Here is a 16075-nt window from a genome sequence, read left to right as displayed (position 1 = left end):
TCACTGGAACAGCAGCATTCACATCAAATGGGATGACTTTACACTCGGCTCTCGGGTTTGGTGGTGGTCCGAAGAAGAGCAACGAATACAAGCCTGTTGGTAGTGAGAAGTTGCATAATCTCCGCTTACGCCTTGGAAAATTGAAACTTCTGATCATAGATGAATGTTCGATGTTAGGTTCAGATCACCTTTATCACACCCATCGTCGCCTGGAGGATATTTGTGGCACCTGTGACCCTGATTCAAGGTTTGGAGGCGTCAGCATTCTGGCCGTGGGCGACCTCTTCCAGCTGCAACCCGTGGGACAAAGGCATGTGTTCGACCTGCCTACTGACAGGTGAGCTACCATCATCTAGTTGATCATATCCACTTAGCATTGTTCATATGTCACTTACCCTATGTGTGCATGTATTTTCGTGTGCACAGAAATTTCGAATGTGATCCTTATTTCATTGTCATTTCTTTTCTACATCTATCCGCAGTTATGCCAAATTACACGGATCACTATGGGAGGAGAACTTCACCATGATGGAACTGACAGAATGTGTGCGGCAAAGAGAAGACCAAGACTTTGCACAACTCTTACTTAGAATGAGAACAGCTGAATGTACGGAAGACGACATCACCGTGTTAAAGTCGAGGATCATATCAAAAACAGATCCTCATTACCCATCAGAAGTTCTACATGTTTTCAAAACCAACAGGGAAGTTGATGACCACAACAAAGACCATCTACAGAAACTTTCGACGCAGCATTTTCATATTCAGGCTATTGACACAAAGAAAGACATATACACAGGCCTCGTAGATGTTGGTTCATACAAGACGTCTAACGATAGAGGTTTAAAAGAAACTGTATCGCTAGCTGTAGGTGCCAGGGTCATGGTGACCGTCAACATCGATGTCTCTGATGGATTGGTTAATGGTGCCTTGGGGAAAGTAGTTGGCATTGACAATACACAAAATGACGCCCATACTGTGTTAGTTACATTTGACAGTGATCGTGTTGGTAGACAGGCGATGGCAGACAGTCAGTACAAAGACAGCTACCCAGGCGCAGTGCCCATTAAGAGACAAACCCTTCCAATTTTGACTGGCAGTAAACAATCGGTTCAAGCGCAACGTGCACAATTTCCACTGACCTTGGCATGGGGTTGTACCATTCACAGAGTACAGGGCAAAACACTTGACAGAATTGTTGTTTCAATGGACGACAAGAGCAACTTCATGCCAGGTCAATGTTATGTTGCCATGAGCCGGGTCAAGACCTTGAATGGCCTGTACCTTCTAGGTTTTGATCCCAAGTCAATTAGATGTAACCCTGATGTAGTGCAGGAAATGAACCGTCTTCGCCAAAAACTTTCACCCAAGGTACCGCTGCCCTTTGTTACTACGATGTCCGGTATGCAAATCCGACTGCTAAACATCCGTTCGTACCTTGAGCATTTAGATGACTTAAAACTTGACAAATCAGTTCCTCAGGCAGATGTATTGTGCTTTGTCGAGACATTTTTAAAAGGACAGGAACCGATTGACCTTGTATTACCAGAGGCCCAATCTTTCAGAGCTGACAGAGTTGGAAGGCTAGGAGGTGGAGTAATGACTGTTGCTACACAAGCAGTCTGCCCCGCAGAACTTGCAGTCACGGCTAGTGAACTGGAGTGCACAGCCATTACTGTCACAAAATCAGCCACCAAAGTCAACATTGTCACCATCTACAGACCCCCATGCTTCCCACCTGCCATCTTCATGGAAAGGCTGCAAAATATGCTACCGTTACTCCAAAATCCCACAATCATTCTTGGGGATTTCAATTTTGACCTCCTAAAATATCCAGACCACGACATCCTGACAGTCATGAAGCAGTTCGGCTTCAAGCAACAAGTTCAAACTCCAACCACTGACCAGGGTAGTCTTTTGGATCATGTTTATATCAATTCAAATTGCAGCGCACAGGTCAACATTGTAGACACATACTACTCAGACCACGACATGGTCTGTATTTCCTTAACCCTTGATCATGCTGATGATACACCCTAAGTTGCATGAAGACTAAACTTCTTTGCGCAAAGAATCTTTAAAGTTTACTTTTCTGCACTATTGACAATGCATATTTGATAATCATGTGTGCAAAAGTTTAGGTATGGTTTATATACAGAGGATATATAACGTTTATATGTACGAATATCATATCTACATATATGTATATAGAAAGAGCAAGAGATACTTGTATATATTTGCTATGCAAATGAATAGATACATGTTTATATTTCCTTGCTGCTTCAAAGATGTACACACATACCGACATCAATAATGAGCACTGTTATATATATTTTGCATAATCAGTAAACATCTTACATCAATGTGTCGCAGGTGTTTGTTATGAATTCTGAAACATACTCTCTACCTTGTTTATGTATCTCTTGTCCGGACGTGATAGGGTCTTGACATTCAGGTGGTAGATAGCTTGCAGTGTCATGACAAAGTGGGGCAGGTTTCAGCCCCCTAACATTTAATTTCGGAACTGCAGGGGCTTTTTTGTAAAGACACTCCAAAGAGGATAACTGCAGAAAGGATCGACGGATTGACATAATCTTTGGCATGTAGGTAGCTTGGGCAAAGATGTTCGTAATTATATGCATGTTATGCAAATGAGGACTTAAGTTGCATTATTAATGAGGACATTGTATAATTCCATTGTTTGCAATATAACTGGACTTCAATAAATGTAACACTTGTTAATCATGATAGGTGGAATATAAGCAGAAACCAAATATGGTAATGAGGAACTTATTTGCATAATTTATGTACAAATTGCAAAACCTCTTTATGATTAATGATGGGAATTTTATTATTGTGACATGTGTACGTTAGTCAATGATGAACAACACCATGCATAAATTATGTTAATGTTCATTCATTGCATAAAATTTACAAAAGCTCTAAATTTTCATGGAGGTATGAGGTCGCCGAACTCTAGTTAAATTAATGGACATAACTGCAAGCAATAACATGTCATTGGCTGTCTTCACAAGAGACAGTGTCACATCATCACTTGGTGTCACATCAGAACATGATATATAATTTAGCTTACCTCAATGCTTGGTTCTGGTGGATATTTTGGCAATCTCCCTGCCCAACCCGAAAACGTTAAGATTTTGCTGCTTTCACTGTCAGTTTCCAATTGTAGACTTGACTTGACTTGACTTGTAGAAATAGTTGCAATGTTATCATAATGAGTGATTTAATTTTTGCTTCCTCTTACAGGACTGCAGCGACTGAAACACTTTCTGGAATCATTTGATGCTGCCGCAAGCTTCATGAAACTGTACCAGGTGCAGTTTGGAAGGGTAGGTTAATTACCTCCATGAAATGTCATGGAATGGAGGTTATATTTTCTGTTATGTGTCTCTGTCTGTGTAGATGATTACTCAAGAACGGCTGGATGGATTGGTTTCATACTTGTTGTGTTGGTGGGGTGTGATGAAAGCTCGAATCGATGAGATCTTGGGAGCCGTATCTGTCGTTATAATCGATGTAATAATATCAGAAATCACCCCTATATTTGAGATATATTGGTACAGGCATCGTGCTGTATGTGTTTGTTAATGGGCTTAGCTGCAAGCAGATAGTGAGGTGACAGCTGTTTAGGGAACCCCCAGTAGTTTTATTTATGTCTGCTTAGGACTGTTTGAAATATTTGTAACAGTTGGCACAGTAGTTACCTCCATGAAATGTCATGGAGGTTATATTTTCTGTTATGTGTCTCTGTCTGTGTACAAGATTACTCAAGAACGGCTGGATGGATTGGTTTCATACTTGTTGTGTTTGTGGGCTGTGATGAAAGCTCGAATCGATGTGATTTTGGGCGCCGTATCTGTCGTTATACTCGATGTAATAATATCAGAAATCCCCCCTATATCTGCGATATATTGAAACAGGCATCGTGCTTTAAGTGTTTGTTAATGGGCTTAGCTCCAAGCAGATAGTGAGGTGATTTGTATGACAGCTGTTTGGGGAACCCCGAGTTTTTTTAATATGATAATTAGTTTTATTTATGTCTGCTTAGGATATCATGGAGATGTGAAGCGTAAGTATAATTGTAAGAAGTTGTGGTACATTTAACGGTAATGCTTAACAGGTATGGATGTCTCACATACTGTACTGCTGATTTGAGTGACATGGTGATTAAAATGCCATTAGGTCCTCTCATCTTACATGGGTTGGGTGTCAGAAGTTTTATGGGCGATACAGATGTTCTGATTTCGTTACGATAAGGGACAGTTGTTAGTTGTCTCTTTCGTAGCCAATGGTACTTGTTTTTTTAGCAGACGGGGTTGGCGCCAAGTATTCATCTTACAGTTGATGTAGGGCTATCAGAGGAAAGTGTGCATCTCATTTTTGTACCGTGTGAACAGCTGATCAGTCGAACCGCAGAGCTCTATGCGCATCCGTTCTGCGCAGCCTTCTCTGGACAGGTCATAAGCCAGAACGCAGTTTGTCCTGGTTTGACCCTGCTGCATGCGTATAAACAACTGCCTGTTGTGCAACAAAAAGACCTCAGACCTACATAATGTTTATACATTTTCACATCAACAAGATTTGCCCAGCACAGCCATGTGGATATTTATTGCATTGCAAAAGTTCAGCCAACGTTGTGGCCCCCGAAACAAAGCAATTTTCGGTCTGTGTATTTGTGATTATCTTTTCTCCAGTTGGCCGGGACACAATCAGTTTTGTCCACAGTCGGACAGTCCAGTTCCTCACCTTTACATTGATACCAAACTTGAAGGGTAAATTTTAGGAGAAACGGTTTTGCCCCCCAAAAAACTACAGCCATGTCAAATTCCCTGGCGTCTTTTTTCGAAAGAGAAACCGCACACGCTGATCTTTCACTATGCTTTACAAAACTCAGACATGATGTTTTGACATCATTACGCTTGCACATGAATCCTACTTATTCTGGCTTCTGGATAATGTTAGTTTTATTTTGGTGGGTTTCCCGAAATCTATTTGCGACGACAAGACTTGAGCCGTTAGTTATATAAACTTTTCCAAATGCTGGTTGAACTTGCAACATTAGGCCTGACCCCCGCGGCACGAAGATGGAACGTACCGGCTGGGTTCCAACGTTCGAACCCAGGTTCGGACCAGGAGTTCGAAACAGATTGACTCAAAATATGATGAATCTTAAAAACTCTTCACTTTGTACTAAAACTCTGTGTCTATGTGTGTTTGATTATCATCATGTCACTTATTATATTGCATATGACAGCCACACCCATTCAGATTCTTGTACCAATTAATGAGGTCTGTGACACAATGCGAAATGTATAAAAATTGGGTCCGTCCGCAGGGTAGTGTGCTTGGGTAGCTACAACCAGACTGAAACTTCACCACTGTGATTTGCGCATGTTCGCAGTTAATTTGGGGGCAAAACCGTTTCTCCTCAAATTTGCCCTTCAAGTTTGGTATCAATGTAAAGGTGAGGAACTGGACTGTCCGACTGTGGACAAAACTGATTGTGCCCCGGCCAACTGGAGAAAAGATAATCACAAATACACAGACCGAAAATTGCTTTTTTTTGAGGGGCCACAACGTTGGCTGATCTTTTGCAATGCAATAAATATCCACATGGCTGTGCTGGGCAAATCATGTAGATACGAAAAAGTATAAACATTATGTATATCTATGTGTCTTTGTTGCAAAATAAGCTGCTGTTTACACTCATGCATGCAGTGGGGTCAGTCCGTGACCCGGCGTAAGCCGTATTTCAGAGAATAACGCGTTCTACGGTGACCTGCGGTTCGACTGTGATGTTATGACATATTGGTGGAAAACCAAATCACCATCTGACTAAAGTTGGCCACATCCCTTCTTCTTTCTGAGTTTCCCAACTTCCTCCCACCACACCGCTCTGAGGCACATAGTCGAACCTCAATAATGCTGACAACCTTAGACAGTTTAAATGCCAAACATCAAGCTTAAGGAACACCACGCTACCATATGCCGTCGACCTCTTAAACGCACATTCCACAATTAAGTGTCACATTTTAATAATTACTAATCAGATGGACATCCTCTGTGTCATTAAATAAATACATCACTACTTTCCCATAACATTTATAACCATTACTCTCAAATACAACCGACTATAAACATACATACCATCCACAAAAAAGCAATAAATATTTCATGGAGGTATGAGGTCCCCGAACTCTAGTTTTTTTTAAATTTGAAAACTTAAAGTTAAAACACTTCTAAACATAACATTATGCATCAGAAGCCTTTAGCATAACACATTAGACAGAAACATATGCATGATGTTATGGAAGAGTTAGCCGTTAATTGTTACACAATCTCTCACTGTCTACAACTTATTGAACATCCTCTCCAAGAAGCTTGATGAACACCACCTCTATGTGCTAACACTGACCAATCATTGACAGACAGAGTGCTGTCTATTATCATGGCCTGGGTCAGATGCTATGATGTTTGGTTTCCATGGTGACCAGAGAAATCTGAGCTCCTATTGGACTGATTTTTAAAAATTCTGTGCTCCTATTGGTAGTTCTGGGAACATGAATGGCTCTCTCAATTCAAGGTGAAAGGACACAAGCGACCAGTGGAAGGGCTGCTAAAAGCTTGATTTAGTCAGGCTATGGTAAAGTCAGTTATCTAAAAATATTACAAAATCTTTTCTTAAATCTAGAGTAGATCAGAGCTAGTATCCTAACTTTCCTCTCATCAAGGTAGTTACCTTCTATGTCTGGGATTTGCCAATAATTTCATCCACCACTGCCCTCCATTGTGTACCCTGCAGGTAAACTGTGACATTGACCCAGTGGCCGCATACTGCGACAAACCAGACGTGGACATGTCAGTCTTTGCCTTCAGGTTTGTACTATCTTATTTGTACTATCTTATTTGTACTCTTGATCTCAGTTCCTTATCCTTTAGTTTAATGATCATCTTGATTCAATACAGTGTTTCAACTGTGTTTGTGACAGCCGATTCGTAGTGTGCTACCTGCCTACCAGGCCAGTTTTTCTCCTCTGTCCCTTAAGTGTTTCATAGATTACTTTTAACAATATCAGGGGTATTTCTATGCTTTAGAATAGGCTGCACATTGAGTCTTTTGGAACTAGAATTCAGACAAATCAGCACAGAGTTATCACAATAAATCAAATGCAAACTAGAGCTGGCATGACACTTTATATCTCTCATATATGGAATGAAGATGTTACAATATGTTGTTTCTCCCCCTGCAGAAATGACCGTGTGGAGGCAAAGTTTGCTCTGGACACCATGTATGATAGAGATGCCATCGCATCCAACATCTTCCAGTGAGTCACTAATGATACAAAAGATACAAAACCCAGAACCTCTGCTTCATTACTGAGGTCACACACCAGGGGCCAAAACACCAAATCAATACCAATTACCATGATCATAATCCATTCATAGGCTCTAAGTTATGCTGATCACAAATACCTGGAAAATACAGACAAACAGATAAACACCAACCCACTCAGACCAAAAAATAACCAATAACATACTCGGACATATTATCAAAAACTCTAACAGATTTAGATATTAGCAGCAATAAAATTCCAAATCAATATTCATGGTCCAAGTTTCTTCTTATTTTTGAAAGTATTCTCAAAGTAAAGAAACAAAATTTGTATCAGTTGTCTGTCACACAAAACAAAATGAAATAAAGGATGGCGTGGATGCTACTACAATACAATTTTAAATTTTGTGATGAAATATTATCATCATCATCCTAAAGAAGAGTGATGGATGTCACTCAAAGCATCAGAAGTAGATTTCTGTTTTTTTATCCAATTGTAAAGATTGAATTGTATTTCAATATTGTTTACCTTGATGGCTAACCTTCGTAAACGTATCAGCATCGTGATTACTGTGCTGTGATAACATTCTTTATAATGTCTGTCCTAGAGTGCTGCTGTCATCAGAAGTGCCTGTGCTGCAGTCTTGGATCGACCTGAGTCACCAGCAGCAGAGGTACATGGGAGACAAGGACATCATCTTCAGCTGGCAGAAGGCAATTGGAACATACCGTAGGTTCTGTCATTAGGTCCGACGACCGAGTAAAGTCCACTGTTTGTGTCTTGTATCAATGTTGAGACCGCAAGAAACAGCTGTTGTGGGTACCCCATATGGCACCTTGGGACTGCCGTCATTGTCTGTTTCCTGTGCACTTTTGACGCCGTCGAAACGTGCTAAAGTATGTGGCATGCTTACATACCTGCATTAGGTCTGTGGCATCTAATGGCCAGGTGGTTAGGCTAGTGGACGCGAGGTCGAGTTTGATTACAATAAATTAGGAAAATGTTGGAAGCCAATTAATTGCAAGCCAATTAATCGCATGTCTCTGATAATTGCAGAAATTATTTCATAACTATGATGAGAGTGTATCATCTTGCTACTGAACATTGCTTATAACATGAATAAGGTTTGATTCAGAGAATAATTCATTCTCACAGATTGTGCAGATCTCACAGTAATGATTACTGACAACTTTTTCTCCTTTTTTTGTCCCAAAGAGCACAGAGTGTTCATGGAGTTTGCCTTCGCCTATGGTTCCACCTACAAGTTTGTCTTCGCAACAAACAAGAAAGTTGCAGAGGAAGCTGATCTCAGGTGGCGTTATCTCTCATATTTCTTGACAATGATGTGATAAAGTCATATTTTGCTCTTATTTATAGCTGTTAAAATATAGCAATGGTTTTAGCATTATTTGTTAGTACGGGGCGTAACAAAAAGTAGAGAATTAGGTGATATTTGCAAGCAAATACATAATGTTTCCCTTCACATGCTCTAGATAGCCTAACAAATTACTGCTCTGTTTATTCTTACTCAAACACATTCATGTACATGTAAATGGTGACCAGCCCCTCCAGCTCTATCCTGCCACTTGCTACACAGTGTAGTCGAACACAAGAGGATGCCAGCTACTTTACTAGTAACCATAGTGACAGCTGTCTGGTACAGGTCACTGATGTTATATGTTTGGAATGAAAATAAAAAATCAACGAAGCAAAAACAATGGTGTTTCCTGTCCATGAAGGTACACATAGAAACTATATTTTGCAACTGAGGCCAATCATGTTGTGCTCCTGTAGAGATGCTAAAAGTGTGAAAGAGCCGGCCATCTGGGTTCTACACTGCTCCGAGGAAGAGAAGACAGCCAAGACATGTCGTCAGACGAGGTTCCAACACTCAATCGTTCTCGCGGATGTCCTGGCTTTTGTGAGGACTCTCAAGACACCTTACTATGTAAGTGACAGGACTTTTCAAACTATGCCAAACATTATAACACTTATTCATGTTTGTGGAACTTTGCAAGTTTGGAGCAAGTTTGGACAGTTTCAACATGACTTTAATAGCCTTTTGTTAAACATTCTTTTTGTTTATTAATTCTATTATCCCTCATTTTTGGTGTGTGTATTTTGTTGGATGGTCTTTGATTTATCAGTGATACATGTGTATTATTTAATATGTGCCTTCAACTTGAATCAAGCTGCATTAAATTGAAGTTGTTTCTGGTCAAAGTCTTATACTAATAAGTCATCTTATAAGTCTTGTAAGTCTTGTCTCTTCCATCCCTGTGCATAGTCCAATGGTTAGTGCACTAGTGATCCTGCCTCAGGATCAAGAGATTGGGAGTTCAAATCACTATTGGAAAGGGTCACAGTCCTTAGGACGGGATGTTAAGCTGTGGTCCGCTATTCATGGTACACTGTACTCTGTGGGTGAAGTCTTCAACAAAGAAGGCATATTTCTATTTTATTTTGCCATTTCTGTTTCCACCAAGGGTTGTTTTTTATGGAGGCATTCGAAATAGAATCTCGATATGGTGTTTGAGACATTGGTCCATTATGCCAACATGATGAACCCATAAATACTGTACATGGTCTGTCTTTCTCTATCTTTCATAGCCAGTGTGTAGTTTGGGTCGAGATCACTTTCACTTTAGTTTAAAATTTGCTTTTCACCCCCAATAGGTGGACATGCCAATCAACCAAGAGCCCACTCCGTATGAAACGATGAACCTGCACCTTGTGTATGTGGCAACAGACAACAGTAACGAACACGAGGCCAGGGAGGTGGCAGACAAGCTGGGCAGGGCACTGAGGGGCCAGGCTGGAGTCATCCTTCTCAATGTGTAAGGACATGCCATGGTCGTTTGTTATATGAGTTGTAGATAGGTCTAGGGGTAGAGTGTAGTACTGTAAATGCATTTAAGTTCGCGGGGATTTACTTTCGCGTTAGCGGGAAAATGGAGATTCTGCGGTGGTTTTTAGTTTGCGGTAGCGCCATAGTCTGTAGTCTCATACTATAATGGACAAATGTTCGCGGTGGCTATAAGTTTGCGGTGAAATGGCCATAAAACCAACGCAAACATTTCGGCATTTGCAGTATTTTGTTTATTTACCTGTACCTGGATCATTTTTTTAAATTGTATCTGAAACATGATGTGATGTTTAAATATGAATGATTGTTTGACTTTTTGAAAGGGTATGCATCAAAACTTGGATTCAATGAATAGGGTACGAAGACAAATACTAGTACAGGGTTTTCTTATCTCAAGTCCTTCCACATTCTAGTCTTGTAGTTGATGATGGGAAACAGGTTAATATTAATAACATGTAACCGATATGTGTATCCTGTACAGAGATACTGCTTCTGAGATCACCCTGGAGAGTTTGGCTACAGACACAGAGAGACTGAGGGAAGTGCCTGTTGTTGCTGTTCAACTCTATGGTCAGGTATGGCTGTTACCTGTTTTATTTGTGCAGTGCATCTCTCCATTGCAAATTCATGTCAAAAACCACCGTTTTCCTCCTACCACTGATTTGCACATGGATTTGCACCAATTTTGTGCATTAACAACTATATCAACTAAGACAGCTGGTGTTGTTCACTTATCTTGCTAAACATTTTGTAAAATCAGTTCTTTTTTGGCTAGACTTTGACTTTGACTTTGTAGCGTAGGTATTTCTGTCTGCATCCTCTTCATTTATTGTTAGATTTTGTGAGAAATATTGGAAGACATTTTTTGGAACTTAGATTGTTCCCTCTGCCAGTGTGTAATGCCAAGGAGGTTAATAGCATTACAAGCATGTACAATGGTGGTATTGTGTTGGTTTTGTCTGTGTGTGTCTGTTTTTTTGCAAATTTGACAGCAATAGCTTTATGAACTCTGAATGGATAGTGATCAGATGTTTGGTAAGTGGTTAGGTGTTAGCATGACAAAAGTCAGGGGTTGAGCGTTGAGTAAGGGCCTCCTGGCAGCTGACCTTGGTGCTGCAGCTGAACTTCTGGTTGTAGTTTGTTTCAAAATTTTTGAATGGATGTGATGGTATGTCATGGACGTACATATAAATATAATATATTGTCCGGAGTAACTACGACACATTACACTGAAACTGCAGGAAAGTCTGGACCAGAATGAAACAGCAGAGAAACCTATGGTAAGGAGTCAGCCTTCTTCACACAGTTGGTGAGGGGAACACAGCAACGGATAATATTGATCACTCACCCACTCACTAATCATTGTTTGATTATACTGCTGCTGGGATCCCTGACGCAGGGGTAGGCAGCAGTCAGATAGTCTTCACGCCGTGCTTCCATGAGGCTCTGTCCAGTGGGTCGATCCCTGTCAGACCGCACACCTTGATGTCCCCCCTAACACACTCCATCCAAGTTTTTCTCTACCACGTCTACCACGACCCCTGTTGCCTGACACTTTCAGTTTGGTGATGGTGATTATACAGTCACATGATCTTTCTACGTTTCTTTTGATGCACCTAATATAAACCCTGTATATCAAACATTATCCATTCCTACATAATTATACACTTGTACAAAGAAGCGAGAAGATGTTGACAATTCTGTTAGCTTTAATAGCACCTTCATACAATTGTATATTGTTGTGTCTGCTTCTCTGCATAATATGTTACTACCAACGACCTGTACCAAGCCTGCCTAGGCATGAATGTACAATAAAGGTCTTTCATTTATACATTCAATAATAATAATAATAATACATACTTTTCTAACTACATGTATCTACAGGACACCATGCACTTCATGCACCACTTCAGCGAGGGCCCTTTGGTGGAGGATCTTGAGGTATTACTTTCTGAACACAGAAGAAGCACTGAGAGAAAGAAGATCATTCAAGATGAAGACGAAGGCTTTGATGAACCAGGTACCCACATGACTCTGCCATTATTAGTCTTAGCATTAGATTTATTTTAAGTGGTCATTACATTATATTGCTTTACACTTGAAGAAGTACTAGTTAATTCCCATAATGGTTAGATATGGCAGCCACACAAAAAAGGGAGAAGATTTTTTTTTCAAAGCAGCTATAACACTAGTCATGCTAGTTTCCTCACACCTGAAATGTAAAAATGGTTTGAAAATAATTGATAATACATAGTTTGTGATTTTTGCTCTGCAGATTTTTCAGCAAAACTAGAGGTATGTAGTGCATCCCACATAACTCCTTTTTTTCTTTTCTTTTTTTTTACTGTCATTTTTCTATTTTTGCCATCATTGATCGTATCATTTATTAATAAGTATTTTTTTGCTTCTGATTAGAAATTTTTTGCAGGTATGTAGACCTTTCTTATTTGTTTCTTAGACTTTTTTAAAATGTTATTTTTTCTATCAATAATTTCCAAAAATTTGAGTATGAAAGCATTTCAAAGCAGCAATAACCCTAGTCCTGCTTTAAATGCAACGATGATGTACAGTGTAGTTTCCTGACACCCAGGGTTTGAAAATTGTTTGACAATTATTGCATAGTGTGTGATTTTTAATTTGCAGATTTTTCGGCAAAGGGAGAGGTATGTAGTCTATGCCCACAGAAGTCCTTTTTTTCTGTTCTTTTCTTTTTAGTGCTTTTTTTCTATATTTTTGCCATCATTGAGTGTATAATTTATTGATAAGTGTTTTTTCTGGCTAATGATTAGACTTTTTGGGGGCCCTCATCAGGTATGTAGGCCTTTCTTCTTTGTTCTTTAGACTTTTCTTTATTCTATTTTTGCTATCATTGATTTTCTAAAAAATCTGAGTATCAAAGCATCTCATTTGAAAATGTGGCTGAGTGCTACTGTAAATCTTGAACATTTTGTGATGGTTCTTCACAGTGACTCACTACCACAAATGGGCAACACCACAGATTGATATGTCTCCCTTGTTTTCTTAACAATCTATTTGCTTTTGGGACAGACATGGACAATATGGCACTGCAATCAAATTCGTAACTTATTTTAACAGTGCCACCTACAAAGCACAGACAGAAAAGGTAGTACTAGTATTTTACATACCCGACTGAAGGCAGGTACCCATAATTTTACCCCTGTGAGTGAGGAAGGTCGTGTGAAGCTACATAATTAATGATTTGAATAGTTCTAACTATGAATTTAAAACACTGCCAAAACATCCTTTTCCCCCTACTACATGGAAAGACTTTGAAAATAAGTAAATTTACAGTATATCCCGTTGCAGTTCAGTTAAAGCTATTCCTGTGTTCTGTTACAGATGAAGAAGTCCAGGATGATGTAGTAGCGGAGGCTGTGTACCGAGGCAGGTACGCCCAGCTGGACCTCACGTACGCCCCCGCCCTAACCGACAAGACCTTCCCAGCCATGCTGAAGGAGAAGTCGCTGCTAGTCGTAGTCTTCTACCTGTCATGTATGTCATTCACAGTCATCACTGATACATGTTTTTTGTATCAACTGTTAGCATGTCCAACCTCTCTATACATGTGTCTGCCTACATAGGTCAATTGCTCTGTAACGTTATATATTTTCCATGTTCTCTTATCATCTCCCACTCCTACACCTACCTAAATAGGTGAGCTGCTTTGTAGTTCCTTCTGAAAGCGAAACCAAATCATTGATACATTACGATAACGTTTTATTTTTTCGTGTATTATTTTATCAATGACATTTTGTAGTTCTTATTGTAGGATAAGGTTAGCCTCGTAGTATTCTTGTAAATAAGTTCTTCCCGTACATTGTGCTATGTACAAGGTTCGAGCAATAAAATTCATTCATATCTTACCCTCTGTACTAGGTGAAATGGTCATTCTGCACACATGACTGGTTTAGTTGTCTATATTCTCAAATCTCAATTCAACTCTAAAATGAAGGCCTTATATTTAGTGAGCAATGTGCAATGCAAAGAAACTCTATCACAGTTGTAGACTAGTTACATCATTTTTTTCTACCATGTCCACATTACAGGGGAGCCAAGATCAGCTGCATTCCTGTCATCCTACTCTGAGGCATCCTTGGATTTAAAAGGTAAGCATTGTCCCAGTTACATCAAAAGACAGCAATTCTTATTCTCATCACAGCTGTAATTTTGTATATGCTTTAGTACCTGGTCTTCTGAAACATGACAAGTTGCATCCAATACTGGTACATAGTTGATAGTCCAAAAGCTGAAAGATTAAAGTGTTTGGCTCAGAATCATGGGTTCAATACCCTGCCATGCCACGATGTTGTGCCCTTGGGAAAAGTACTTTTGTGACTATCCTAACTTGACGGTAGAGTGACGCCCATTGAGCCTCTCAGATAATCTGTGCTAAAAGACACTATTGGATTTGGTGTGCCAATGTGCCTAGATCTTCACATTCATCACCAAGAAGGTTACTTTTTTGTGCAGTCCAAGTGATAGATGATGCTAGCACTTTATTCATGAGGGAAGCTCATCTGTGTTGGTAGTAATCATAGTACAAAGCTAAACTTTTTTCCAACTTAAAAAGGACTCACGGATCAAATTTTCAATTTCTTCAGGATCAATACTGATGACTAATCACTTCAGAACATAAACTCACAAGAGTTATGGACACATGATCTTATTAACATGTGACCTTCTGGATACGTGTCATCAGCAATTGGTCAAACGTGCCTGACTTTATTTTATGGTTTTTGAGCTCACAATGAAGCTGTACTTTTCCTGACACAGATGAGCCGTCCAACAGCAGCCCGCTGGCCCGCGTGGCGTGTGATGACTGGCCGGACGTGTGCCAGCTGAACAACGTGTCCAGTTACCCCGTCACGAAGGTGTACCGTGATGGTCAGTACCTGAAGGACTACAGGGGCATGCTGGACACAACTGCTCTGGTCAACTTTGTCAAGCTGTGAGTATATTCTCTTCACTACTGACATATATCTTAGTAGTGCATAAAACCAGCTGGTTCAATGACTTTGAATGTGTTTTCTCATTTATCATTTTGCTTGAATCATTATAAACAAAGTAAACCAGAGTAAACCAAATGTATGGCATCTACATGAATTGAATGTTAAGACCATGTCGTAAAGCTACAGAAAAGAATGTCCAATGCACTGTTTACACTGTCATGTATGGGAAAAGAAAGGGAAGCAATGTTGATATATTCTATACCCTTTTGAATCAGATTTTTATGATTTTCCCCTTTGTCCCTATCCACAAAGCCACATGTCACACTGAACTATTTTTGTACCATACACCTTAACTTCTCACCCAATAAAAGGCCATGAATGCAGATAAGATGCCAGATCTGTGAGTTGATGTAGTAAGTGTAATGTCCCTTTATGGAAAGTCAGCTGTGAGAATTCAATAATTATTGTGTTTCCCAGTCTCCAGCTGCCAGCCCCAGTAGAGCTGAAGACTGTGGAAGAGGTGACAAACTTCAGAGAACATGTGTTGTCAGCAGGGGCCACTGACACAGCTGTACTGGGACTGATGGGGCAGGAGGATCAAGCAGGTGTGGTGTTGAACATCATGTATTCCTCTCATGTTTTTATCATCAGTAATCACAAGCACTAACCGGTGCAATGGCCGAGTGGGCAGAGTGTTCGCCTTGCATTCGGTAGGTGGTCAGTTCGATCCCCGGCCGAGTCATACCAAAGACTCTAAAAATAGTACATGCTGCTTTCTATGCTTAGCACTCAGTACTAATGAGGAAGAGGATGGAAGTTAAACACACATCACTACCAGTGGACCAGCCCCCTGCTGTGGTGACTTGCAAAAATGTTTGGCCCAA

At 40.1% G+C, this 16075-nt stretch overlaps 1 protein-coding gene across 4 annotated transcripts in view; it reads left to right on the top strand.

Annotated features, from left to right (window-relative positions):
- LOC118417906 (thioredoxin domain-containing protein 16-like) overlaps positions 1-16075 on the top strand; it is a 29732-nt gene that overhangs the window by 8706 nt on the left and 4951 nt on the right. Inside the window, exons 2-19 of one of the 4 annotated variants that reach the window (XM_035823663.1) lie at positions 3268-3350; positions 6824-6897; positions 7272-7346; positions 7963-8084; positions 8571-8667; positions 9150-9303; positions 10032-10192; positions 10703-10796; positions 11463-11501; positions 12106-12241; positions 12497-12516; positions 12637-12642; positions 12858-12884; positions 13011-13032; positions 13582-13734; positions 14289-14348; positions 15016-15190; positions 15669-15796. In XM_035823663.1, the coding sequence (XP_035679556.1) occupies positions 3268-3350; positions 6824-6897; positions 7272-7346; positions 7963-8084; positions 8571-8667; positions 9150-9303; positions 10032-10192; positions 10703-10796; positions 11463-11501; positions 12106-12241; positions 12497-12516; positions 12637-12642; positions 12858-12884; positions 13011-13032; positions 13582-13734; positions 14289-14348; positions 15016-15190; positions 15669-15796 (1626 nt within the window). The remainder of the gene's footprint in view (positions 1-3267; positions 3351-6823; positions 6898-7271; positions 7347-7962; positions 8085-8570; positions 8668-9149; positions 9304-10031; positions 10193-10702; positions 10797-11462; positions 11502-12105; positions 12242-12496; positions 12517-12636; positions 12643-12857; positions 12885-13010; positions 13033-13581; positions 13735-14288; positions 14349-15015; positions 15191-15668; positions 15797-16075) is intronic. The other 3 variants (XM_035823664.1, XM_035823665.1, XM_035823666.1) reach the window with 3 other exon arrangements.

The sequence above is a fragment of the Branchiostoma floridae genome, chromosome 6, assembly GCF_000003815.2.
Source record: "Branchiostoma floridae strain S238N-H82 chromosome 6, Bfl_VNyyK, whole genome shotgun sequence".
Lineage (NCBI taxonomy): Eukaryota > Metazoa > Chordata > Leptocardii > Amphioxiformes > Branchiostomatidae > Branchiostoma > Branchiostoma floridae.
The sequence above is the reverse complement of the archived record's forward strand: the minus strand, read 5'-3'. Positions and strand labels throughout refer to the sequence as shown.